The sequence below is a fragment of the Ursus americanus genome, chromosome 14 (genome assembly GCF_024610735.1).
Source record: "Ursus americanus isolate L20-20 chromosome 14, mUrsAme1.1.p, whole genome shotgun sequence".
Lineage (NCBI taxonomy): Eukaryota > Metazoa > Chordata > Mammalia > Carnivora > Ursidae > Ursus > Ursus americanus.
This window is the reverse complement of record NC_142140.1, coordinates 9,261,454-9,289,131: the sequence shown is the minus strand read 5'-3', so window position 1 is coordinate 9,289,131 and position 27,678 is coordinate 9,261,454. Positions and strand designations below refer to the sequence as shown.

The 27,678-nt window shown below is 52.7% G+C and overlaps 1 protein-coding gene across 2 annotated transcripts; it reads right to left on the bottom strand.

The window, feature by feature from the left end:
- SSUH2 (ssu-2 homolog) lies at nt 1–27,678 on the bottom strand. Of its 2 annotated transcripts, none has more exons than XM_045808132.2 (12): nt 27,603–27,678; nt 18,213–18,311; nt 17,744–17,825; nt 16,083–16,212; nt 14,801–14,861; nt 13,622–13,746; nt 12,313–12,375; nt 10,567–10,652; nt 9,121–9,213; nt 8,440–8,545; nt 6,563–6,670; nt 1–2,269 (listed from the first exon to the last, which is right to left on the bottom strand). In XM_045808132.2, the coding sequence occupies exons 1-12, from the start codon at nt 27,628–27,630 to the stop codon at nt 2,123–2,125; spliced, it is 1,128 nt and encodes a 375-aa protein (XP_045664088.1). In that variant the 5' UTR covers nt 27,631–27,678; the 3' UTR covers nt 1–2,122. The 2 variants fall into 2 exon arrangements, with proteins under 2 accessions (XP_045664088.1, XP_087722963.1); XM_087866837.1 differs by having other exon boundaries at nt 16,083–16,215; nt 27,603–27,654.

The following is a 27,678-nucleotide window of genomic DNA, read 5'->3' as shown; positions in this document are numbered from 1 at the left end:
TCAGGCAGGACGGCATGAGGGGCTGTAAGGAAGCGTCAGGGAGCCCCTAGTTTGGCCCGCAGGAAGTGAGAGGACCAGAGCCATTGCTAACCACACAGGGAAATCGAAGAGCAGAGCTGAACATAAGTGAGAGTGAGACTGCAGCCAGCAGTCCCCTGCGAGGTCCTGGGTAATGAAGTTCTCGGGGAGCGGATCTGCGAGTCGTGGGCGATGCTGAAACAGGCTTCCCTGCACAGAGTGCTAGCCGGCCAGCTTTCCTGTTCTCCGTCCACCAAAGGCCATTTGTGTCACTTCCAGTCACTGCAACCACCCCAAACCGTGCCCGCATCTGTACAATGCCCCCGGGGGCAGAAGCATCCGTTTGAGCCCCACAGAAGTGGGCTGCAGGGACACCAGGGTCGGAGGTGCTGGCCTGCCAGACTTGAGCACAGCAGAACTTGAGGAGGAAGAGGAGGAAGGGAGTGTCGCAGTACTCTCTCTCCATTTCCCCCACCGCCACCAGGCTCCATCCCCAGGGGCCAGAGGGCCCAGCCACACAAAGAGGAACCTCCTCCGGCATCAGCCTCCCCCACATGCAGAGCCCGGGGCATTGGCTTGGGTCAGCAGCTGGGAGGCAAGTTGGCCAGGGTCAGGTGACTCAGAGCCTCCTGGTTCACGGCCCTGTGCTTCTCCTTTTCCCCGTGTCTTCCATGCAGTCCCAGGGGAGCTGGGTACCCCTCCAAATGCTGCTGCTCCTATGAGCAAGACCCCACCAGGAGTTCGGCCAGACTCGGGGTGACAGCAGTAACTGAATGGGATGTGGGGAATTCCAGGGTGGGGGTGTAGCAGGTGAGGATGTAAGTGCTCACTTGCACACTTGTCAACAGTGCCCTGGGGGACGGCCTCAGTCTTCCCAAGCTTTTCTCAACCAGGCCTGTTATGGCCACAACCTCCCACACCAAGGGGGACAAGGGCTGCAGGCCAGCAAGAGCTTGGGGATCAAAGGGGCACAGCCTGGCCCTCTCCGCATGTAGCAATCCCCTTCTGGGTGGGGTGCAGGTGGAATAAGAGGACAGGGGCCTCTGGTTATCCCCAACCAGGTGCACGGTGGCCCAGCTGGCCCCCAAAGCAGACTGGGCAGTCAGTCTGCAGAGAGTCCCCTGTCCGCACTCAGCCTTGCTGCACCAAGTGGGAGCTCCTCACTGACTGGGTGCACTGACACCCAGTTCAGGTCCTACTAATGAGCAGGTTCTAGGGTCGGCATGGGATGTAAGAGCGTACAAATGTCCAGAATCGCTCTCCGAGACCTCCCCCTGCACATGCTCCGTGTTAGAGCCCAGCACAGAGCTCTGCAGGCCATCCAGCACAGCAGCTTTGCTCCCCAGCCTACAAACAGATCTCCAGTTCTTCAGCTGGTCTGTGCCTGGCAGCCACTTACCCTAACAGCAGCCACATGGTGAGGCAGCCCAGGCTGCATGGAGAGGTGGCCTGTAGGTGTCCCAGCCGACAGCCACCATCCACAGCCAGACCTCTGGGTGAACCAGCCTTCTGATGAACCAACCCCCTACCCTTGAGCCACCCCAGCCTTCGCATCTCCCAGGTGAGACCCATCGCAGAGCAGAGACAAACCGTCCCCACTGTGTCTGCATCTGAATTCCTAACCCACAGATCCGGGAGCGAATGTTGCTCTCGATGCCTAAGAGCACTGTGTGGTACACATTAAGAGGCAGCCGATTTGGAGGATATCTTTAAACATCTGCGTAACACTCAGCTTGGCAAAGGGCTCACACGAGCAGTGGCACAGCAGAATGGAGACAAGCCAAGGGAGGGGCACAATCTAACCCCACGCTCCATCGGGGCGGGGTGTGAGCTTGGAGGCCAGAGGCATGGCCCCAGCCACTTAAATTATTTGTTCTAAAGAAAAGTGTGTAGCTGAATTCTTGTCGGTTAAATGCATGATGGGTCCCACCAGAGGAGCTCTGGGAAGACCTGTGGCTTGACAGATGATAAGCTGAATTGTCTAGAAGGACACATCGGGTTTGTATAGGATTGTCCAATGTAGCCAACGACAGGTAAACTCAGGGACCTCGTTTGTCCTCCTTGGTGGACAAGAGCGGCGGGCTCTGGAGATGGCTGTGCCACGTCAGAGGATGGTGCAGCCACAGCAGTACCGCTCAGGGTAGTCGACCACGTACACTCTGTGGTCCGTGCCATAGATGTAATAGACGTAAGTCTGTCCTTGGTACCAGTAATGCACTTCTGTGAGGGGGATCAGCTCGATGGTCTGGCGCTGGGGAAACAATTGGCCAAGAAAAACTTCAGTGTTCTATTCAAGTCACTTGCCTGCTCAAGAACCTTCAGTAGCTCCCTACTACCTCCGGGATGAAGTTCGCATTCTGGAGTTGGCATTTTGGCTCCCATGTGTCTTTCTAGGTGTATCTCCTACTGCGCTCCTTCACACACACTAAGCTCTGCTCTAAAAGGACTTCTCGGCTTTAGCTACCATCTGATGCTACATTTCACAAAGTGGGGGCACAGTCGTCCGCAGGGGAGTCCCAGGATGCATGGTAAGCCACCAGCCAAACAGGACATCTTTCAGAAGCATCACTTTTTAGATGGGGAGGAAGAGCAGAGAAAGGTGGAAGATAAAGTCATTTTAAATATTTCTATATTCACACAGCCATGGAGATATTAGGGAGTAGATTATACTATTTGAATTAAATTTTAAGGTAAAATAATGACACCAAAGAAATTCCAAAGTCTGGTGGTCCGCTTCAGGCTTTTTTCCTCAGGACCCTCCCTCCCTCACCATGGTCTTGCATTGACCTTCCTTTGAGAGAGGTCTTTCTCAAACCCTTTCTTTTAGAAATGGGGAAACTGAGGCCCACAGGCTCATGGAATTTCAGGTTTGGAAGATCATCCAGGTCAAACTCCATGGGTTTAATGCTCAAATCTCCTCCCAGCACCTAAGAGCCTAGGACATGCGCTCCCCCGCCCCCAGCAGAGGGGTCCTAAAGCCCCTTGTGCTCTGGCCCCTTCTCTGAGCAGTTACTCTACAACCTTCCAAAATTGCGGGTGTCTGAATGGAATGTGACAGACCTCTCTGGAAGAGAACACTGGCGTCCTACTGAAACACCTGCCTCCATCAGTTTTGGGTGCTGCTGTGCTAGGGACAGCTACGTGCAGCTGACGTAGGAAAATTACTCCCCATCACCGAAGCTAAGCTTCCTCAGGGATGTCCCGTGGTCCAGGCTCTGCGTCAAAACCCCGAAGTTCTTCTGCACAAGAGGCTTCTTTGTCCCAGACTCACATCTAGGGGTTCCCAAACCCAGAGGAGGTGGTGTGGATGGCCCAGGGTTAGACCCTTACTTCAGGAAGTTCCACTCCTTGGGAACAGTTCCAAGTCCTCTCATGGTAGGTGATGGTCCAGAGGCCACCAGGGAAGGGGAAACAGGCCAGGGAGGGGGTTTTGAGAAGCAGCTCCCCACTGCATGGGAGGGGCAGCTGAAGGGCAGTGTGACATTGTCGCAGGAAGAGGGGACTGAGAGTCAAGGAGCGCCTCTTCCATGAAGTTCCCTGCGTGATCTTGCACTTGCTTATTCTAGGAAATGGCGATAAAAGCTTCTATGCCACAGAGTTGCCGTGATCACCAAATGAGGTCCGGAGACTTCCCATATGCCAGAAAGTGGTATCTAAGTGATAATTTTGGAAATCAGAGGCAGAAGACCCCTCTTTGAGATTTTGTTATGGAGGACACAAAACGGACACCAGGAGACAAGAGAGGGTGGGAGCCCACATCACTGCTCTGACGGCCTGGGCAGTGGGGTCAGGATCATTCTCGTTTCCAGCCTTTTATACCAGCATCAGAAGGAAAGTGACGGCAATATCACCCCCTCCTGCCTGCATTTGCTTCTGATTCAAAAGGCCTCCAGGTTTGAGGCTACAGATTGGTTAGGACGTCAGCTGCCATCAAGTGTCTGCCCTGTTATCAGCCACATATCTGCACACGTTGGTCACGCCCCCAGGACGAGCAGTTTCCAGGTCTGAGAGCAGTGCGGGGTCGGGGAGGGGGGGTGCACGGTGTCATGACAGACGTGTACTCAGGCTGACTCCACTCGCTAACTTCTCAGTCCTGAACAAAATATCAGCACGCAATTTTGTCTACTGATACAGGACCAAAAGATTCATAGAAGAGCCCTTTTCTCCCATGGCACTCCCTTTTAAAAAAACCCGTCCACCTGCCCCTGGTTTACCCTTCCCTGCTCCAGGGCTGGTTCACAGGGGGCTTGTGTTGCCCAAGACAGGACTGTCCTGAAGGACAGACCCCCGGAGAGCCAGGCCTGCCACGGACACACCGCGTGGGCTCAGGCAGCTCACTTCCCCTCTTCAGCCTCACTTGCCCCAGCTGCCAAATCAAGGGCCCAAAAAGGACTCAAATGGTCAGTCTCAGAAGTTAAAAGAATCTCACAATAAAGGCGAGTGTCTGCAAGCTGCTAAAATCAGGCCCTTATCTTCTTCCCATTCCCAGAGTCGATACCCCAATATTGGGGATTCTTCGTGTGACCCTCGCCATTAATACTAGTGAGGCAAGAACGAAGGCCCACAGGGACGATGCTCTGGGGCCTTCCATGTCTCACCCACGTTCCTGCACCTCTGCTTCTTCTCTGCTACTCACAGCCCGTCGTTCTTCCGCAGGGTCCCGCCCTTGAGATACAGAACCCCCCTGGCACACAGGGAGCACAACGGGCCTGGAAGTTGTGCCCAACTACTGGATGGTGCCAGCAACACCAGGCCCGCTCCCTCATCTCCAAGCATACAGTCACTGAGGTGTAACTGGCACTCAGAGGTCCAGTGGGATGGGGCAGCAACCGGGCCGTCGCCACACTGCGCCCTTCTGCCACCTCTGCCCCCCCCCGGCTCTGGCCCCCCCGACTCCTTTACGGGTTTCTCCTGGGAGCCCTTTCTTCATAAATGCCCTGCACACAGCTCTCATCTCAAAGCTGCTTCTGCAGACTCCAACCTAAGGCAACGCCCAACCCAGCTCATTTTAAAGATGAGGACACTGAGGCCCGGAGAAGGGAAGAGCGTGGCTCAGAGCCACCAGTGTGTGTCGGAGCTGGCAAGCAGGTGCTCACCTGGTACATGAACTGCCCGGCGGTGTGTCTGGCCCAGACCCCCTCAGGTGATACCCCTGTGACCCTGCACCGGCTGTCAAGGAGTTGTGTATCTTGAATGCAGTGAGTAGTAACATCTGGCTTGGAGCTAGGACGTGGGTTCTGCTCCTGGGCTCTTCTACTACGCAGCTGTGTGATTTTAGGGAAATGACTTCCACTCTCTGAGCTTCCTCTGATTTACTGGAAACGTCACGGGTTGGGGCTAGGCATGGGTAGCCGACGACAGCCCACAGGCCAGAGCCAAGCCATCAACCCATTCTGTATTCCTAGCGTTTTTAAATTTTTGTTCTCAATACTGAAAAACTGAAAGGTTTCATATAAAAATCTGGGGTTTCAGAAGGTCTGAAATCTCTGCCCTTTTGCCTACACAAAGATGAGTGGTGGCCCACGCCTTTGGATAAGACGGCTCTCCCCACCATGTCACCACCCGGCGGTGGCAGGCCTTTGAGTTTGCAGTGCCCCAAATCCATGATTTCTGAGGTCCATTGCCACTCCAAGATGGTCATCATTACTTTTTAATTAAATGCACCCTTCTCTCTCCTGCAAACAGGGGACACGTGCAGAGAGAGAAGGGGAAATACTCATTGCAAAGGGACCCGAGGGGAAAGGCGCATTTTGAGCAGGTGCCAAGCATTTAAAGCAAATTATTGCTTCTCTACCAAACCCTGAGATGGTGCAAACATCTTTCTCACCGGTGAGAAATCGGACTTCAGGGAGGAGGAAGTAGCTGGCCCAGGACCACACTGAGATGCAGGAAAACCAGGATATAAGCCCAGTCTATAAGACTCAGAAAGCTCCGGCGCTGGCCATTCCCTGGCCAAACCTCCAGCTCCCCCCGCCCCACCCGGGGCCACGACTGCTCCAAGCTGCAACAGGCACCACCGCCACCTAGTGGCCATCATAACACAGGACCAAAGCAACCCTTACACAGGAAGCCATCCCTGCCCAGGAGAGAAAGTGCTCGGAGGGGCAGGACTCCAGGTTCCGGACTTGCCTACGACCCCAAGTCTTGAACTTTCCCTCTCTCTCTCTGAAGATTCTAACCCACAGGGTTAGAGTCAAAATCACACTCAGCCACAGTCCTGCTTGAAACCCTACAGTATCTTTGTTCTCAGGAAAAGAATCCTAATCTCTATGTCCAGTGGTCCCACCGGCCCCTGAGGCCCCACACTGCTCTGCTCTCTGCCTTCCAGCCACATGGCCTCTGGTCAATCTCTAGTACTCCCCCTCCCCCCTTCCTAAACTGGGGGTCCTTTCCTCCACCCTTCCCCTAGCTGGTGCCTTCCCTCCCTTCTCTAGAAGGGGCCCTCCAGCAAAGGGAACAGCCCATTCCTTCATGTGACCAGAGGGCCAGCACCCTGGGAGCCCCAGCCCGGCCCCAGAAGCCCCCCAGTCCCCACCCCACTCACCTGCTGCAGGACTCGGGCCCGGGAGGCCAGGGCGGCGCTGTGCTCGGCAATGCCCCTCTGAGAAGCCAGAGAGATCTCCGGCAGCGGGAAATCCACAATGGGGTACACCTGCGGGAGAGATGCAGCCCACCTCTATGCCCTGACCCAGGGTGTCGGCACCTGGAGCCTTGCAGCTCGGATTCACGGGGGCGGGAAAACAAGCCCAGACAGGGGAGGGCCCGAGGCCACCCAGTGAGTGGTTGGGGATTGTTTAACCTCCAGGGGCCTTTGATTATGCGGACCTCGGGAATTCCAACCAAGAAAGGGGGGCTGTGGACAGAGCACTCCTTCACCTGCAGCCCACTGGCTCACCCAGCACCCCTCTGCTGCTGTCTGACTCGCGCGGAGGCTGGGGCTTCCTGAGGGGCGATGCTGAGCTGAGGCTGTAGGAAGCCAGACTGACTGGGGCAAAGAAAGGAGGCTGAGGATTACTGTTCCGCCCGAAAAAAGCAGGAAACCCTGCCAATTGTGAGTACATGAATGGACACTGAGGCCGTTATGCTGAAGGAGAGAAATCAGGCAGAGAAAGACAACTACTGTATGATCTCGCTTACATGTGGAATCTAAGAAAACAAATTCAAAGATTCAGAAACAGGTTGGTGGTTGTGGGGTGTGAAACGGGAGAAGGGGGTAGAAAGGTACAAACGTGGTTATAAAATAAGTACGTCCTGGGGATGTGATGGATGTACAGCGTGGTGACTGCAGTTACTAATACTGTGCTGTATATTTGAAAGCTTCTGAGAGTCTAGATCCTAAAGTTCTCATCACGAGAAAATAAAAATTGTAAGCGTGTGGCGAGGGATGTCAACTAGACGTTGTGGCGTGTCACTTCACAACACATACAAATAATGAATCACTGCCTTGTACACCTGAAACTAACACAGTGTATGTTAATTATACCTCAATGTTTAAAAATACAAACGATAGAGTGGAAGAAGCCAATCTGGAAAGTCTAGAGAAAAAAAAAAAGGCTGAGCACCTGACCATCTTGGAGAAAACAGGCCCCCTCAGACGTCCCATTAAGGCCAAGTTCCCTGCCAAGACCTGCAGCAAAGGTTGGCAAATCTCTTCTGAAAGGGCCACACAGTAACTATTTCAGGCCCTGCAGGCCATAGTGTCTCTGTCTCAACTACTTTGCCCTTGCAGCAGGAAAACAGCTACAGACAATATGTAAACAAATAGGCATGGCTGTGCTTCAATAAAACTTTATTTATAAAAGCAGACCAAGGGCCAGAGTTCGCCAATGCCTGTCCTACAGGACCCTCTCTGATCTGGCTGCTGGCACCTCTCATGTCTTAGCTCCTTGCTCTGCACAACTCACATCCCTCCTGTCCCACTGCTGTTCCTCAAGGCCTCCCTCTGCTGGACACCCTGGCTCCAGAGTCCACAGGGTCCACTCCCCGACTGCACTGCGTGGGTCCTTGCCCTGTGTCGCTTCCAGCCCCCAGCTGAAACTACACCCATGCCTGTCTCTTTACCCTGCTTGCACGTTTTCAGTGTCCCCTACCACCATCCAACCTTGGGGTGAGACATTATTACTTCTCCCTCACCAGACGGAGATCTACAAGGCAAGGGTTTTGTTTTACAGTATCCCCAGGGCCTACCACAGTGCCTAGTATGGGACGAGGGCCTCAAGGTTTGTGTCAGGGTGTGGAGGGAGGAAGGGAGGGGTCAAGCACGTGAAATTAGAGAGAGAACTGGCCCTACCGGGTCCCCGAACGCTCTCCCCAGCTCAGCGGCACTGTTCCCACCCAGCCTGTCTTTCCATGAGAACGCAGCCCTCACACGAGGGCAGAAGAACCAGCTTCCCTTGTGATGGTCTTCGAAGCCCTCCTTACCACGGTGTTTTCATCCTTAAAAAGGCTTTCTCCTTTGGCTTTAGCAAGGAGCTCCCCAGGGCAATTCAGTCGGTGCTCAGACACAAACTCAAACAGGCTGTTTTTCCTGTAAGTGGGGAGGATGAGGGACCGAGTACACGGTGCGTGGGGCTGGGAACGTAGGTTCGGAATCAGGCACACCTGAGCTGGAGGGCTTGCACTGCTACTGCTGGGACCTCAGGCGAGCTCGGTAGCACCCTCAGCTGGACCCTGCGAAACTGGTAAAGTACTGACAGTTCTGTTCCATCACCTCATTTTGTCCTCACCTGTGAAGCGCTTTGCTCAGTGCCCCACAGGAGAAACCGTAATGCATGGGAGCCTTCCCTGACACAGGGAGTGAAGACCCAGGGACTCTACTCCCAGAAGGGAAGGCCCAGGCGTTGGGTAGCTGCTGCTGTAGAAAGTGGCGATGGCAGAATTTGAATTCGTTGTAAAGCCTGCCAGCATCCAGCCACCCCACCCCGCCTTTCCCAGGGACCTCTCCCCTTCCCAAGGTGCCTGAAGCCCTCTTCTCCTGGCACAGGTCCCTGCACTGTGAAAGCCCCAGCCAAGCGGAGTTTCTCTGCAGAAACCAGTGCAGGCCACATCCCCCCCCCCCGGGGTACCCTCACTGGGCCACGGCATTGAGACACGGCCACATACCACACGATGACCAGCTGGATGAAGTGCAGCAGTTTCTTCTCCCCCTTGCAGGTGGCACAGGTCTTGTTGCCCCTCCCTGAGCACGTGCTGCACCTGACAGGAGCATGTGGTCAGCACCCTGCAGATAGTCAGGGGGTCCTGGCAGCTTCTAGAGGGCTCACTGCAATCCTTCCTCATAGACGTAGACTAAGGTGAGCCTCAATTGCTTCCACCTGCCCACCATCCAGACCTCCTGCTTCTGGTGGCAATGCCCCAGTTTCCCTTTGGAGACCACCCTTTCCCCACCCAGGCCACACAGATTGTGGGCTTGCCCCCACCCCTTCTATGACCAGCTTGGGACCTGGGCTTGGCCCATCAGCTTATTCCATCTGCATGGCCACAGTGGCTAACACAAAGATGAACACATGACCCAGATGAGTGCAATGAGATCTGCCCTTGAACTTTTTGTGAAACTATCAGGAAAGGGTTCTCATTTTTGACTGAGGTTACTAAGCTTGGAGCTGTTGGTTGTCCCCTTTGTTACCACAAGAGACAACTTGCCTGAGAATGAAGCCAATACAAAGGAAAGCAGGGTGAGGCATGGAGACAGAATCCTGGTGACATTGTTTAAGCACCCGGATCCAGCTGTACCTGAAGCCATCCCAGAAATATAATCCTGAACTTTTCTGCTACAAGGGCAGAGTTTTTTTGTTAAGCTCATTTGAATTAGGATTCTTTCATTTGTAAACAAAAGAAACCTAGGCTTCTTTCCAAATCAAAGACCTTCTTCGCCAACCACAGGTGGCAGGTCTGCCAAAGCTCTGCTATCTGGCTTCTTAGAAGGAAAGCCTGGGCCTCAATGAACCAAAAGTATCATTAACCAACACAACTTTGAATAGTCTCACTCCTCATGGTTTCCTGTTTCCCTTTAAAGATTTATAAATGCATTAAGGACATGATTTACAAAATACAACGACCCACTATTTGCAAAGCCATGTGAACAGAGATGGAACTTTGTTGATTGTTTAGTCAATCAACAACCTTCCTTGACTCCTCCACTCAGGCCCTGCAATGAATTATAAATAAGGGTTTACCTAGGTCCTGATCCTCAGAGAGTTAAAGATCTCAACTTTGGGTGGTTTTCTGTGTTCATTTCCCCACCACATGAGCAGGAAGAAGTCTCCCCTCCTTAAAGCACCCCCTCTCTTCCTCTCCACAGTGCCTCATTCCTTACGTCTGACCCAGAGATTGCTGGAGGAGTTCTAGTCTCATCTCGAAATGGTAAGCCTGGAGGAAAGCTCACCCACACCACAGGGTCATTCCTGAGCACATGCCAGGCACAGCGCTACAGGGCACAAGAGCGACCAGAAGGGCACCTGACTGCTCTCCAGAAGGGCAGACGATGAAAAGCAAGAAAGCTGGTAAGTGAGAGCCCTTCACCTCGGTGCTGGGGAGACCCGCTCATACCTCCGCCTGCCGGACCCCGAGCACATCTGACACCGGCGGGACTGCTTGGCTTTGCGCTTGGCTCCGCTGCAGGAGGGGCACCTCACCTGCAGACACACCACAGCCTCAGCCCCCGCCCGCCTCCCAGGCAAGAGGGGCAAAGAAGCATCCTGAGACCAGCTTCAAATCCCAACCTGGTGACCCTGAACAAGCCACTTCCTCTCCCTGGGCCTCAGCTCCTTCATCTGGAAGATGGGAGAGGTGAACGGTGTGTATCTTTGGGCCCCTCCAGCCAGAGCCTTCAAAGACGCTACCACCTCACATCTGTGTTTCTCTGGAGACACCACCCTCCCCACAACCCCTGAGACTGCGCCCTGACCAAACAGCCATGGGAAGAGGGGCAGGCTGGCTGAGTTGGGGACGGGGAGCTTGGTCTTGGAAAGGCCCCCCGGCTACGCTCCCACAGTTGGCTCAGAGTGGACTCTGGAGACCCTCCAGGAAAAGCCTGAGGGAGGAGGTTTGGAGGAAGGAGAGCAGGGGTGGAGGGAGGAGGGAAAAAGACCACAGGTAGGGGCTCCAGGAAGGCCAAGAGGAGGCATATGGCAGGAGTGAGGGCACTGAAGACAGAAGGGGGCAGGAGCCACAGGTGGGCCCCACAAGTGGCACGTGAGTAGGTGGAGGAATGGACACAGCAGGCAGAAGGTGGGCATCCACAGCGTGGAAGGGCAGGTGGGCAGACAGAAGGATGGAGGAAGGCGTGGCTTAGAGTGGCAAGTGGCCAATGTGTGTCTAAAAGATCAGAGCAAAGGGGGAGAGCTGAGGACACGTGAGGAGTGTGGGCTTCCTCCTGGGAGGCTCAGCAGCCCTGCAGGGTTCTGAAGAGAAGGCTGATGGTGCCAGAGGCTGGCTGTGCACTTAGGGACCTGTGCTAGGTTGAACAGTGTCTCCCCCCGACCCTGCCTCGCCACCACCATTTATATCCACCAGAGAACCTCAGAACGTGCCCTTATTTGGAAAGAGTCTTGGCAGGTGTCATTAGTTAAGATGAGGTCATGCTGGACTAGGGTGGGCCCTCACAAGGAGGCCTGAGGAGACCCAGCACACACATGCAGAAGGCCACGTGACAATAGAGGCAGAGGAGGGAGCGGTGCAGCAAGGACTGGGTGCTGCCAGAAGCTAGCAGTGTGACTTAGGGCCTCCAGAAAGAACCAGCCCTGCTCACACCTTGATTTTGGACTTCCAGCTTCCAGAAATGTGAGAGAATAAACAGCGGTTGTTTTAAGCCCCCACTTTGTGGTACTTTATCACAGCAGCCCTAGGGCACTAACACAAGGCCCCCGCCTCTCAAAGCTCCCTGAATTTCACCTTCTCAGACTCATCACCACATACTACATGTGCTGGTCACCTGTCGGTCTTCCCCAAGGACAGAGGGTCCCTGGTGGGAAGGCCCCCAGCTCTGAGTCCTCTTACAGGGCCTAGCACTGAGCGGATACTCAGTCTCAACAAATGTTTGCAGACAAACGAGAAAAAGAAGAATTAAAATCATGAACCATCAATCATTGAAGTGAACAAAATGAACAAAGGCCAGTAGCCCAATCCAACTTTCCCATTTTACAGGTGAGCAAATGGAGGCCCAGAAAGGGAGGATGACTTGCCTCAGGTCACACTGTTAGTAGAGGAGCCCCGGGCCCCCAGCCCAGCCCTCTGTCCCACGGGGGCCCTCCACCCACACGATCATGAACTCACCAGCAGCCACCCAGGACTCACCATGCCGGCCCCATGGCAGCCGCTGCACTTGTAACGCCCACGCCCATGGCATTTGTGGCATTCCTGGAAGTGAGAAGCGCTCTTTGGTTCCAGTTTCCCAAGCACCAACGCCTCCTGATTTCACCAGCCCCACACCCACCCCACAGCATCACCAGTCCCGGGCCCAGCTGGGGAAGATGGCCATTCTCACTTGCCTAGGATTCCAAAGCGCCTTGAATGCCAAGCCAAGGAGATCATGTTACCATTTCCTTGGGACCCCAGCCCAGTCTGTTCTCCGAGCTCCATGTCCTAACTCATGCTCCCAGGCTAAGCCACAAAGGCCGGTGTCCTTGGCACACTGGGTAGCTAAGAGGTCTTTGGGAATAGAAGTCAAAAAAAAAATGCACAGCATTTCTTTTTTTTTTTTTTTTTAAGATTTTATTTATTTATTTGACAGGATAGAGACAGCCAGCGAGAGAGGGAACACAAGCAGGGGGAGTGGGAGAGGAAGAAGCAGGCTCATAGCGGAGGAGCCCGATGTGGGGCTCGATCCCAGAACACCGGGATCACACCCTGAGCCGAAGGCAGACGCTCACCGCTGTGCCACCCAGGCGCCCCTGCACAGCATTTCTATGATAGGCAAAGAGCTAGCTATTGGCATCTAATCCCTGAATCAAAATGGCCTTTCCACTCTTGAGAAAAGAACGGAGCCCTCTCTGGACCTCTCAAAGGCCTCGTCATCACATGATGCTACGAAACCTCAGAGGGGAAAGTTACATGCTTGAATCAAGTTCTAAAGTGAAAATGAGAACATAATAGGGAATATCGCATCTGTGCTTCTGTAATACATTAGGTTAGCCTCGCTTCATGTCGTCATCATACTTCCATAAAACAGGACAGAAGTCAAATTCTGTCCCTTTACTGACTTGGCTGAAAATTCGAAAAATGTTTGAGCTTTATTTTATATCCATTTCATTCAGCACTTCCGCTGTTTAATGTAAGGCAAAAATAAAAAACAAAAATAAATTAAAAACACTCAGATGGTCTACGAATGTGAACACTCACTGTTTAAAGCTGGTGACAGTTTGGTCAACGGAATCATCCTTTCGCTATGTGACTACTCCCTAACTTGCATGGAATCTTGTATGGGTCTACTGTCCATGCTCTGGGTTTCCTTAGAATTCGCTTTAGTGATAGCCAAGGAATGAACCACCCAGAATTCTCTTCTGCATTCTGGGTTCCCTTTCTAGAAAGAGAAGGTTTGAGGAAATATACAGTGTCTGGGAAACCAGCTCAGAGAGAAGGGCAAAGATGCCAACAATCACATTACCTTGACCAGTGACGAGTGAGGGACCTGGAACTTCCTCGTGTCTTCCTGAAACATCGGGGGGACCTGGACCTTGATGTCCCAAAGCCTGGGGGAGGTCCCTCTCTGTGGCCCATCCACTGACTGGTCTGACACAGAAAGGGATCACTGTAAGGCCAGTGAACAGCTTGCAAGGACAAGCTTTCATTTATTTGCCAAATAGTATGGAGCCTTCGTTTGACGCCAGGCATTAGGCAAGCTCCTGGGCTGAGGGACAGGAGACAAGGAGCCCCTTAGAGTCCATGGTTAAGCACCCACGTGTTGGCGTTGAACAGACTGGTTTGGCTCCTGACTCTTCCACTTCCTCGCTGTGTAACTGCACACAGGTGACTCTACCTGTCCGACCTTCAACTCTCTCATCTCCGAAATGAGGAAACTATATGGCACCCACCAGATAGAATGGTAGTGAAAATTAAATAGGAGGCATAGAAATGCTTCGCCCTGGGCCCGTGAGAGGGATTCATAATAAGAACTACCATCGCTATCGTGCCTGTCCCCACCTCCTTCTTTCTCCTCCCCGCTCCTCCCTTCAAGGAGACGCAGCACAGCAACAACCACCAGACGATGCCATAGGCTATGCCAAGTGCTTTGGACCAGAGCTGCATAAAGGTTCTGAAAACTCAGAAGGCTGACTCCTTCTATTGGAGAAGCGGTCAGCAGGTGAAGAAATCCCGGAAGGCTTCATGAAAGAGGTGACAAAGGAGCTGCTTTTGAAGGATGAACAGGAGTGGTCAGCAGAGAAGGAAGGACACAGGGCTTCTCAGAGAGAACCCTCGGGCTCCAAGTGGGGTTCAGCGGCAGGCGGGATGGCACAGTGAACAGGGTCCTGGGGACTCTGGGAGGCACTGGGGTGGCCTTGAAGGCAGGTGGATACCAAAGCACCCATGCTGCCTTGTCTGTGACCAAAGGCAAACGTGGCCTTTTTTAGGTCCTTCTGCAAACCACTTCCCAGACAGGAAGGATTTGCTGAGGTCAGCACCGGAAAGTCCGAGATGAAAGCCCACCCTCTCATTTTACAGGGGATGGGGAGACCGAGGCGGCAAGCAGGAGCACGGCTTATTCAGGGTTAGTGGCTAAGACACGTCCTGCTGTTGTCCACCAGCCCCTGTGAGATATGCCCCCAATTAAACTGAGTTCACTTACTAGTAAAGGGTTGAAATGTCCATTCACTTATTCTGGATTCAGTAAAAGTCTCTAGTCGGTACTACAGAGGAAAAAAAAAAAACCCAGCATGTTCGCACTCATGCCCTTTAGGAAGACAGCATTAGACAAAACAAGGACGCGTCCCACCTGCAGAGGCTCAGGGGGGAAATCAAAAGGCCCCACTCCCAGCACCACAGGCTGCTGAGAACAAGCTGGCAACAACGATTTCTGCTCCAGACAGCCCCGGACGCCTGCAGGGAGCTCAGTCAGCCCCAGGACGTCTCTCCTGACAGGCTCACAACGGGGGCGATTTCAGCCCCCCACTTCTTTATACCCAGAATGTTCTACACAGCAAGCTGTGGAGCAGCAATTGTCCTTTGATGGATGGAGGCCGATGGAGTTTGCTTCTCCAAACGTCCTTGTCGGAGGAAGTTTCCTGCCTGATGTCAAGAGCCTCCTTCTTTCTACAAAAATCACAAATCAGGAAGGGGTCTTGGACATCAGCAGGCTCCTCCTTTGACACTGGAGGAAACAGAGGCTCAGAGAGGCCAGTTGACTTGCCCAAGGCCACACAGCTACACAGGAGCCTCTTCCCCCAGCCTCCTGTCCTAACCGGTCCCTGCGAAGTGTGTGTGTTTTCTGTGTGATTGTACACCCACCAGAGGATGGCTGTGCCGGTGACACTAGGAAGCGTGAACTTAAAATCTGTCCTGTGGCCCTGTCAACACAGAAGGTGACATGGGTACCTGCTGTGGTCTCAGTACCAGACATAGGATGTCGCTGGAGCTTCAGGCCCAAGGGTAATGAATGAATGATTCCTGGGCACAGATGTGACTTGGGGGATCAAGGGGAACAGATGGAGCTTTCTCGGCCCACCCCTCCTGGAAGCCAGTTAGCCATGTATTTAAGGACATGGACTTTGGTGCCAGCAAACCTGAGTTGAAGTCCTAGCTCTGTCACTTCTAGCTGTACGTTTGGGGCAAGTAACTTCCCCTCTCTCCACTGCCAGTTCCTCCCCCTTGAACTGGTGACCGTCCTACCTTCCGTGCTACTGAGGACTGCATGAGATGTATATGTGATGTGCTCCCACGATGCCCAGCACATTCGAGCTTTTCAGCAGACCACAGACCAGAGAAGCAGCAAAAAGGGCTTCAGTGTCACCCCTGTTCATATGCACCGCCCCCCAAGACTCCTTTCTCCCGTTTGACATCACATAAGCCACCCCCCCAGGACCTAAGTCCTGAGCCGCCCCCGGGTGCCCGCCAGGCCGAGGCGCCCTTACCCTGCAGAGGGTCTGCTGTTTGAGCTCCTGGATGACGAGGTCACCGGCGGCCGCACTGCCGTAGCAGCATTTGGAGCTCACAAAGCTGAGGAGGGCTTCCCGAGCCACTTCCTCTGTCACCATGGGGACTCTGCTGGGGACAGAGCACAGAAGCAGGGTCTCTGGAAAGGGCCTCCAGGCTCCTCCGGGCTAGCCAGCTCCCTCTTGATGCAGATGGAAACAGAGGCCAGGAGAAAGGGAAGGGCCCGGCTGTGGCCCACCATAGAGGTAAAGCACTCAGGACTCCATCTGGGGAGGGCGTCTCTGGCTCAGGGAGCTGGGTGAACAGACGCCCGCAGTGGGAACACAGTTCTTTCTGCAGGACAGCAAAACTGCTGTAGCTGAAGTGCCGGGCTCAGGAGAAGGGCTGAGAGAATCTCAGAACACTCTCTCTCTCTCTCTCTCTCTCTCTCACACACACACACACTTAAAGATGAATTATGCCATTTTACAGATGAGGAAAACTGAGGTCTGCAGAAGATGTTACACTACTAGAAGGAGGCAAAGTTAAGCTAGACCACGTTCCTGTCCTTGGAGACCTTGACCTCAGCCAGAAGAGCTGTGAGCACTGTTCACGGGAAGACCCGCACCAGGAACTATCTGACTGCGGTGCCCACAGAGACCACCGTGAGCCTGCTGGGCCTCAATGGCAGCGCACGTGAAGGCACACAGCAAATGGCCCCTTCTTTGGCGTTCTCTCTGCATGCCTTCCCCTCCTCCTAGAAAACCCTTCCCTGAGGCCCAGCTGCCATGTTCCCTCCTAGCAAAGCCCTCGCCTGCCAACACCTCCCAAGAAGCAGGAGTCCTCTCCCCCTTCCTCCTCCCTCCCATCTTCATTTACTTCTCCACAGCAGATCGACTCCAAACAGTAAGGCCTCTCATGCACAGGGATATCTCCAGCACCCCTGGCCTGGAGCACCAGGGGGCCTGCGTGCATGCAGGAGGTGTGGGCCCCAGAATGGCCAAAGAGGGCTCCACAGAGGAAGTGGGGTCTGCCCTGGGCACAGACGGTGGGCAGCCAGGGAGGAGAAGGGGAGGTGCTCCAGGCAGCAGTGGGGCCAGGAACACCCAGGAGACTCCCTGAAGGCAGAACACAGCCACCCAGCCAAGAGGCGGGACCCAGAAAGCCGGGCTCCACCTTCTTTCTGCGCAAAGCTGGCCGGAAAGCCGGAGCTCTGTGCAGAGTCCTGGGTCCAGGGGTCAGCAAACTTCTTCTGTAAAGGACTAGAGAGTAAATATTTCCAGTTTCATGAGCCATACAGTCTCCGCCTCACTCCCTTCTGCTGGTGCAGTACAAAAACAGCCAGAGAGTAAGTAAACAAATGAGCGTGGCTCTGTTCTGATAAAACTTGATTTACAAAAATAGGCAGTGGGTTGGATTCAGCCCAGGGGCTGCAGTTTACAATCCCTGGTCCACACTCTGGTTCTCAACCCCAGCTTGGTAGCCAAACAGCCTGGCAAACTGGTAAAATACACATTCCTGGCCTCTGTCCCTGCAGAATCTGACCCAGTAGGTCTGGGATCCTGATGCACTATCAGGGTTGAGATCCATAGACCCTAAAATCCCCAAGGAGGGCTCTCGGGGGGCAAGGGTGACATCCTATGTGATGGCACCAGCTCACCTGTGTTCCACGAATGACGACCAGCACCTTTGTTCTAGGGGCCTCCTGGGAGCCTCCAAAGGTGGAAAGAATATCTGCCGTCCTGGGGGAGAGAGAAGGAGTCAGGGCTCAACAGCCTAGCTCAAAGGCACAGGTGTTTGTGGGGTGAAAGAAGGAAAGACTGGCTGAATGTGAGGCTGAAAGAGACAAAGGGAAAGAATCCCACATGTTAATACATCTAATGCAGAAGAATGGTTCTCCAACCAGCATGAGTCCAGTCTTACGTGGACATGGATATGGCCATGGAATGTTCGTGGACACAGGGCTGATGCCCCATGTCCTCCCATTCCCTCCTGATGGTGACAAGAGCCTTCCCAGGGCCTCCCAGGGGAGAGGTGAGCTGTCCCAGCACTGGCCTAGTACAGAGACATCTCCCCGACCAGCATGAGCGCCAGAAAGAGGCCGCAGGAACCAAGACTCACAGACTTACCACCTCCTTGAAGAAGCCAGTCATAGCTGGGCAGTCTCTCCAGGAGCTCAGCTGGGGGCGCCAGGGGACTCTCGGCCTCAAAACTGAGGTCCACCACACCTGTGGAAGGAAGGCAGTCCTGAGCTTCCGGGAGGGAGGGAGGGGTGTCAGTGGTGGCGTCACTAGAAGCTGACAAGTGAGGGTGGGTACGTTACTGGAAAGGCTCACAGTTTAAGCCAGTCTCACACAGGCGCCCATCAGACACGGAACACATCTGCAGGGCAGGCAGGGAGGGGGTGAGGAGTGATAGGCGTGCCACGAATAATCCTGAGGAGAAAAACATTCAGAACGGCAGCTCCGGGTCACCGGATACCTACTCCGTACCAGTCACCATGACAGGGCTTTAGAAGCAGGATCGTACCCCACGACCCCGGGGCACAGATACTGAGAGATGCTCACAAGCTTCTTCCAGGCCTCTCTCATCAAGAGGTGCAACTGCGTCTCCTCACCTTGGACCCGGGCAGGCTTGAGACCACTTCAAGCAAGGGAACACAGTGGAAGGAAGCAAGAAGACACCACAGCTTCTACTTCCTGCCATTTAGGCACACCCTCTTGAGCCCTGAGCTGGCGTGTGAGACGTCGGTCTGCCTGACTGGGGAGACCACATGGAGACCCTAAGACCACAGAGAAAGAAGCCCAGCAGAGCCCAGCCTTCCAACCACCCCGCCACCCTGCCGAGCCACCAGGCACACGAGCAAAGCCATCAGGGCCCCCCAGGCCAGGCCAGCTGCCTGCTGAGTACCCCTGAGTGACCCTGTTCCGGACAGCGTGTCTGTGGCCCCCCACGTTCATATGTTGAAGCCCTGACCCCTAATGGAATGGTATTACAAGATGGGGCCTTTGGGAGGTGATCAGGTTTAGAGGATGGAGCCCCCATGGTGGGATTAGTGCCCTGGCGGGAAAAGAAAGAGACTAGGGCTCTTCCTTTCTCTGCCCCATGAACATACAGTGAGAAGGCGGCTGGCTGCAAGCCAGAGGGAGGCTCTCGCCAGACCCCAGGTCTGCCGGCGCCTTGATCTTGGGATTCCCAGCTTTCAGAACTGTGAGAAATAACTGTTTGCTGTTTAAGTCAGACAGCCTGTGGCGTTTTGTCACAGCAACCCACACTAAGGTGGACCCTAATGGATTATACAAGGAGCAGAAGAATTACCCAGCTGAGTCCTGCCCAAATTCCTGACCCTCAAAATCAGGAACTCTAATAAAATGGGGGTTGTCTTAAGGCACTGAGATGCGGAGTAGTTTTTTATGCAGCTTCTCCTAACAGGCAGTCTCGGCTCTGGGACTCCCCACAAACCTGAGCAAGACTTTCTTGGGGCCACACGGCGGCCTGAGGCTCCTTGCTTCCCACTCTCCTCTCACAGGTGTCCCCCCTGCAGTGTGGTCCTGCAGGCGGTCCCTGCCCACACCTGCTCCCTTCGCATGTGTTTCCAAGGGACCTCTGACACATCTAACGCCATCTGGGTGACCGCTGCTTGGATGGTCCGAACTGACACGTGTCACGCCATTCTCCTAATGAGGGAATGGGGCTCAGAACGGCTGTGGCACCAAGATCACAAGGCCCGTGAGTGATGGAGCTGGCTTCAAACCAAGGCTCGCTGTTCTCCAAAGCCCACGTTCTTCCCAAGTACTTTCCATGAGGCCACCCCTGCGCAAGAATCACTCACTATATCCCCGCTGTTAAAACCTCATCTTCTACACCTGAAACTCACGTGACACTGCATGTTAAATATATATCCATTTTTAAAATTTAAATTTAAATTTTAAAAAACTCTCAGCTTGATCTGCCAGACTATGACACAGATACCGATAGACCTGAGACTCCGAGGAGGAAAGCGTAAGATAAGAACTGGCTCCCAGAAAGGCTGGACAGCTCATAAAGCACCTCCCCACACCTGTCGTGACACCCCACCCTCCCACCTTGAGATACAGGAGGCAGGACTTCTAATTCCCCTTGACATGAGAAGTCTGAGGCTCAAAGAGGTTACTCCAGTAGCCCTAGGGTGCACAGCAGTGAAGTCAAAGCAGGCTAGAGGCTCCTTGTTCCAGCACACTGGGCCACCCCTCAAACCCACTCCCTGCAGCCCCCATGCTGGGGGACAAGAACTCCTCAGCTCTGTCTTTCCAGTGGCCAATTTGATTACAGGAAGTTGACTTTAAAGGGTAAGCTGATAAATGGTCAGTAGAAAGTAATTCTCTCTGAACACACTCTGGTTTACAGCTGATCCATCTCACCCCCTAGAGCCCTCCTTTTTTTTTTTTTTTCAGCTCTTGAAAGCCGAGAGCTCTTTCCCTCTACAAAAATAAAAAATAATATGCCCTGTCCTTTTGAGTTTAATAAAAACAGAGGCCAGAAGCAGCAGCAGGTCTTGTTCTAAGTTGGAGCAGCTGAGGCTACCCGGAAGTGGGATGGCAGGTGGTGAGGAATGCTGAAACCCACGGCCACGCACAGTGGAGGGAGGAGGGGGTGTCATTAAGACAAATGAACCATCTCGTTCTTCCACTCCCCCCGAATTGTCTCAGTCCTCTGACAATAAGGAATGCATATGCATCTCTACGGTTTCTCCTGGCAGGAAATTTAAAAAGGAAGCTGAAATAGAATGTGTACAGATGTAGAGAGTGCTATTCTTAGCAGGAAAGCTTATCTTTGCAAACAAATGATTCTGTGCCAAAACAGGTGAGAGACCTGGGGTAGAGATGGGTGTGATGCAAAGGGACGTCATCCCAAAGCTTCCCACCGGTGCTCGCCGAAGTGTACCGAAATCCCCAAGGTGATAACTCATTGGGAATTATCCTTCATACCTTGCTTCTGAACATCGTTTGCTCCTGATAAGTGGATTAGGATTGTCAGCTATTTTAGCCACCAGGGATCCGCAAACCTTTTCTGCAAATAGCCGGGTAGTAAATACTGTCGATTTTGCGGGCCATAGGGTCTGTTTCAATTACTCAATTCAGCTGAAAACAGCCATAGATAACGCACAACTGCGCAAGCATGGCTTTGTGCCAATAAAACTCGACAAACACAGGTAGTGAGTCAGACTTGGCCCTTGAGCCGTATTTTGCCCACCCTGCCCTAGACACTCACCTGTGTGCATGGGTTTGAGGGAGGGTCAGAAAGAGGGAGGCTGGAATTTGAACCTTTCTGGGACCAGGGTCCATACATGCACTGTAGTTCCCGTGAGCCCCACCATCAGCATTAACGATAAAGGTCAGGGTTGGGGGGCGCTTGGGTGGCTCAGTCGTTAAGCATCTACTTTCGGTTCAGGGAGTGATCCCGGCACTCTGGGATCGAGCCCCACATCAGGCTCCTCTGCTGGGAGACTGCTTCTTCCTCTCCCACTCCCCCTGCTTGTCTCTCTCTCACTGGCTGTCTCTCTCACTGGCTGTCTCTGTGTCAAATAAATAAATAAAATCTTAAAAAAAAAAAAAAAAAAAAGGTCAGGGTTGGACTGTAGCCAAGGCTGTCCGGAGTCAGAATTCCCGAGGCACAGGCATGGTGGTTAGGAGCCTGGGCTCTGATACGTCTGAGTCATGGACTGCATGAAACTGTGCCAGCCTCACATCCTTGCAGAACTCAACCCTCCAGCCCCCTCCCCACAGCTGTGACACAGAGCAGATGGCATTAGTGCCCATCTAATAAGACAATGTGCACACAGCTCATAGCCCCGGGCTTGGCATTCAAGAAGTGCTCAGTCAATGCCGTGGACCTGAGGAGAGAGGGTCTTCCTCTTTCTTTGCGCTCCTTTAAGCCAGAAGTGAAAATGTCAGGCATACAAAGAAAGGCAAGACTTTCCCAGCCCTCTCCCTGGGGAGGGCCCGTACCCAGCCCAAAGTCGTGGGTCTGCTGGGACATCCGGACTCTCCACTGCGAGAAGACAGAGAATCGCCATACAGCTGTGACGCCCGGCTGGAAACCAAACAAAGAGGCAGGAAGAGGGGAAGAATAAGAGGTGGGAAACCCAGAGCTCCATCCATCACCCAGGAGCCACCCTGACCTCTCAGGGCAGTCGTAATTCGTCAGAACTAAATTAATCTCACCATTATGTTATGTACAAAAAAAAGGGCTCCGGGCTGACCTACAGGCAGATGCGTCATTTCCTGTGCAGATCACAGCAGGCACAACAGGAACGTCGACGTCACGGGTCATTGTGTGACACCCAGCGTGGGGCACTCCGAAGGGCCTCCCCTCCCCCCTCGGCTGCATCCCTGTTTCCACGGAGTCAGGGCTGAGCTGCAACTGGGCCACCCACCCTAATACATGCATTGTGTCCTGTGCTCACAAAGGGATGGTGTGGGTATGATCTTTTTCTGCACTTAATGGCAACCACTGTTTTCCCGGCTTTGCGGAAGCACAAGATGAGATTCAGAGGTGGGATCTGGGGCAACGAGCTCACCCATTCGCAGCAGAGCCAGAAAGAGTACTTAAGACTCAGATCCTAACTCTGAGCTTTCCACGTCGCTGACCGCCCTACCGCTCCATGCCAATGGCATCAAGTGGTTGCTGAGAGAGCTTTACAAAGTGTCTCTAAGGTAGTGCTCGCCAGCCAGCAGCAATTTTTCTTTTGTGTAGAAAGGAATTTTTCTTGTGGGGCAAGGTATAATTCATGGATAACCTCTTTAACTTCCTCTTTTTAAAATGCTATTCCTTTTATTTCCGAGGATAAAAGGAGTCCACATCTTCTGCCTCTAATTCCAGTATTAATCATCTTAAAAGCACTACAATTAGGCCACCTCTCTGCCCAGATGGCTCCCCACCGCCATCTTGCTTTGGTTTGTTTCCTACCTTGTCTCCTCCAACAGGGGTGAGAGCCCCTTTCAGACAGGGAACCCTCCTTCCTGCATACAGTCAGTGCACATAAATGCACTGTGGTTTGAATGACACTGAAGATGGTACAGCAGAGACTCAGGTGGTCCAATCCACACCCATGAAATGGTTGGCCGGGAGCAAAGAGGAGAGGGAAGTGGGGAATTGCTGAATGGGGTTGGAGATGAAGGGGTTCTGGAGATGGATGGTGGTGATAGTTGCACAATAACGGGAATGTACTTCATATCACCGAACAGCACAATTAAAAATGGTTAAGATGGCGAATTTCATGTTATGTGTATTTTACCATAATTTAAAGTAATTAAAACAGGAGAGTCAGGTGGTCATAAGAGAAAGAAAAGAGTCTTGCTTGCCAAGAAGAACAAACAAATAATTGGCTACATTATTTAAGAGGCTTCATAGCAAGACCAGAAAGGCTGACCGGGCCATCCCATCTCTTAAACACCACAATGGCTCACTGCAGCCTAAAGCTTTTTTTTTCAGGGTTTTTTTTTTTTTTTTTTAAGAGAGAGAGCGAGCGAGCACAAGCAGGGGGGAAGTGGGAGAAACAGACTCCCCGCTGAGGAGGGAGCCCGATGCAGGACTCGATCCCAGGATCCAGGATCATGACCAGAGCAGAAGACAGATGCTCAACTGACTGAGCCACCCAGGTGCCCACCATAGCCTACAGCTAACATCCAACCTGCGGCCCTTAGCGGAGAAGGCCCTGTATTAACTAGCCCTATATTACCTGTGGAGTCTCCTACCTGCTGGGTGGAAGAAAACCTCCCCACGTTGCCCAGAATAGGGCGAGAGAAGGGAAAACAGTCCCTGTGGCCAGGGAGGGGTGGGGACAAAGAACAGAGCAGAGAGTGGGGAGGAGAGAGAAAAGCCTGCTCGGGGCTTGAGAGGAGAGAGACTTGTGGGAGCTTTCAGGTGGGAACCAACGAGAACATATTTGGAAGAGCAAACGCAAGGCCCACCGTGGGAGTGAGACCAGCATCAAGAGAAATGCGGAGAAGCTGGGGCGAAGTTGTCCTTGGAGCTCTTCAGGTCCTTCTGGCATGCCAAGAGAGAACCCAGCAAACGTTACAACAAATTTTCAATTAGTTGGCACGTGGAGGTCCTGCTTTGTAGGAAGCGTCACCATGCCGAGACAGGGCCACGGGGAGGGGGGTGGGATGTGTAAGGGCTGCCTTGTCACTTCGGGACACTGATGTTGGCATTCACCCTGGCACGTGCACCGTGTCATTTCTCCCAGGCCTCGTTCTGGCTGTTCCTGCCCACAACACCCCCCCTTACCTGTTTCAGCCTGACTCAGTGCAGGCCTGACCTCCTACAAAGCCTGCCTGGGTGTGCCTCCCCCTCCCTGTGCCCCTCCATACTCTGTTCCACTCTCTATCATAGCTTTTGCCAAACAGCTTTCTAAGAATTATTTGGAAAAAGTCCGTCTGGGGTCCGCCTCCTGCATGAGGCATTGAACAGCTGGAAGGTACAGCAGTGCATTCATCCTTATTCCCCCAGCCATGAGCACAGCGCCAAATAGCCAGCCTACTGTGGAGTCTGGGGGGACAGTCACCTTATTTTTTAGGGCCCTGGTCTTCTTTCCCTAAGGGCTCAAGGAATATAGTCACTGGGAGGAGCACTCGGGAAAACAGAGTGAAAGGGACACTCTATCTTTCCATTGAGAGTTGGCCCATGAGGTCAGGGCCAAACTGGCAGGGAGGGCCTGCGCTCCTGGTGGACCTGCCTCCCTCCTAAGGAATGTTGAGATACACTAATGCCCCACAGTCAGTTACCAAGGCCCTCGGAAGCTGGCCCCCCCCCACGAAGTCCAGCATCTTTCCCACCAAATTACCCTGATAGCTTCATCCAGTCTCTGGTCTCCAACTCAGGGCTGGGCTGGAGGGGACACTAAAGAATAAGTCTTTGGGCAGGAGAGCTGGCCAGAGTACCTAGGGAAGAGTCCCATCCCTCAGCACTGGGTCACTGATGGTGACAGTGGTGTGGCTTCCGGTCACTGCTCCCCCTCCCCAGCTATCAGAGCTCAGGAGAAAGGAGTTTGCACTTAGGTCCTATTGTCCAGAATCACAGCAGTCCCCTCCTCAAATTATGGGGGTGGGGCTCGTCTGACTTGAAGAGGCTCTCTTGCACACCATTTCTGGGAGGGCGTTCAGTCTGTAATAAAATTAGTTGTATTATAAGGGATATGGGTTTTAGAATAAGGGAGAGGATTTTTCCTCTTCATCTCTGGGCTAGAACATCTCCCTCTAAGAGAAGAGTGATTGAAACCACACTACACCTGGGACCATTGGACAAACAGGACCTGGTCATGCTAGAAAAGAAAAAACTCTGAAGTCTTTTAATTTTAAACAGGGAACAGACCTGTTCTGAGTAGCTTTGGGGGGTAGAATCAAGACCAAAGATTAGAAGTGCCAGGGAAGAAGAGATCAACTGAATGTAGGAAAGAATTTCTGACAGCCTCAGCTATGGAAGGGGGACTGGCCCATCACCAGAAGCATCGCCGCCAATGGCGGGAAGTGCTACCTCTAGCCGAATGCTACCAGAGCTAAGGCCGAGCTAGGAGGCCTTCGTGGTGACTTCCACGTGGATGCCACATCCCAGAATGTCTCTATCCATGCCTACTTTCGGTCCCACAGTGTCACTGGAAGAAGATATTCTCTCTATGAAGCTGCCCACATTCCAGACTCGAAAACTGAGGGGATGGCATTTTCGTGACTGAGGAGAATAACTCAACTGGGGCAAAGTGGGCAGCCATCGCTCACCTAAGGAGGGACATTTCAATTATGTAAGTCCCGTAGCAGGCTCCCTTTCCGAAACCTGGACAAATATTGGCCTAGTTTCAGAGTTCATCAGCATTGTTCCTAAAAACTTTTCTGGACAATTCCGTACCTTGCAGTAGACCCTATGGTTTGATGATATTGGAAACCAGCATGTAGGGTGACCCTATCACAGAATTGGAGTCTTTAGAATTCTAAGGGAACTTACTCTCACCTGGCTTACCAAAAGGCATGATGCCAAAACAGAACCACCGCAGGTGATAATATTTTTCATTAATAGCAGTTTAATTTTATAGCTCTGGGAGACCAAATCTGATAATTTTCTAGAGTCAACATTTATTCCATGCCTACTCAACTCTGAATGATGCTGTAGGCACTTCACATCCAATTAATCTTCTACCAATTCTTCCAGATGACATGGTCTGTATTTTTATTGTGAGAAATGTAGCTCAGAGAGGTGAAGTGACTTGAGCAAAGTCGCCCAACAATTAGGAGGCAGAGCTCGGATCCAAATCCAGATCTGACCTAGCACACTGGAACTAGGAAACTCCTATTGTAAACTGCAAGACTGCAAACGAGCAGTGTTCCGAAGAGGAAAAATTGCATTTGATTATTAGTAGAAGCTTATAAGATTATGGCTACACAACTTCCAATATATCAGAGATCAGATTAGGTCCAGCTCAAATACATGATAAAATATCTCTGTACAGTCTCCCACTTCAGTATGAAAAAGGATTCCAACAAAATTTTAAGTGTGTTGCTAAGATCCACATGGGTTTATTTCATATCCCACTTCAGCTCTGAAACCTAAAGCTTTCAGATACCTACATTATAGACAATAGTGCTAGACCTGCTCAGGACCTTCGAAGTCCCCAAGCTCGGGAACCGTGAAAATGTACTAGTGTCACAGACCTCTCCAGGTGGAGAAATGAAAGCCGAGAACCACCCCCCCCCAAAAAAAAGTACATTCATACAAAATTTTGCCCTCACCTTCACAGTCTTTAAGTCAGGAACTCCTGACCTTTTACAGATTTTATATATGGGGAACTGAGGCTCAGAGAGGTTACATGACCTGCCCAAGATCACACAGCCAATTCAAAGCAGAGCCAGGACCCGAACCCTAGCCTCCCAATCCCCAATCTGATACTCTACCACACACTGCCCCTTCCAAAGTCAGGATCAAACACTGCTTTTTTTAAACATGGCACATTTCTTCCTAAAATGCAATTTCTGTCTTCATCTCTTTAAATAGTCCTTAGATTCCATTGTATTTCTGTCCCAGGTTGGGGTCACCAGGACTGTGTTTCCCAAGCAATAATGAACACGCACCTCTTTGCTAGAGGAAGATCACGAGTAAAGACCTTCCAGGAAAGTCTTTCAAATTAACCTCATCTCAGAACTGAGTCCAAGTGTGGTATTCAGGCTCCTATGTGGCTGGGGCGGGAGGGGGGTGGGGGATGGTCAGCCAGAAAAGGAAGTCTGAAGGATACAAGACTGGGACAGTGTAACCATGGTCAGGGAGGAAAGTTCTCATCTTGCTTGCTACCATTCTCCTCCACTGCCCAGAGGCACATACTGGAAGAATAGCCCGCAGGCTGCAAATGGGCTTTCCACACAAAAGGAAGGAAGGAAGGAAGGAAAGAAGGATGCTCTCAGCAACACAAACCCAGAACCCAGGACAGCACAGAGGCCAGAGGGAAGATTTCAGTCTGTGCCGGCTGCAGAAGCGGGTGCCCCAGCTGTACTTACTGTCGTCTTCACTCAGATCCCTGTCCATGGTGCAGACGTCCAGCCAAGGAGGTGTCTGACCTCCCCGTGGACTCCG

Bases quoted from the DNA above. Each gene is read 5' to 3' on its own strand.
- SSUH2 (XM_087866837.1), bottom strand. From the start codon at position 27,630: ATGGACAGGGATCTGAGTGAAGACGACA. The intron at 16,216-17,743 runs GTGAGCTGGTGC...CTCTGTCCCCAG, and splicing joins TCGTCATTCGTGGAACACAG to CAGAGTCCCCATGGTGACAG. The intron at 12,376-13,621 runs GTAATGTGATTG...TCTCACTTCCAG, and splicing joins CTCACTCGTCACTGGTCAAG to GAATGCCACAAATGCCATGG.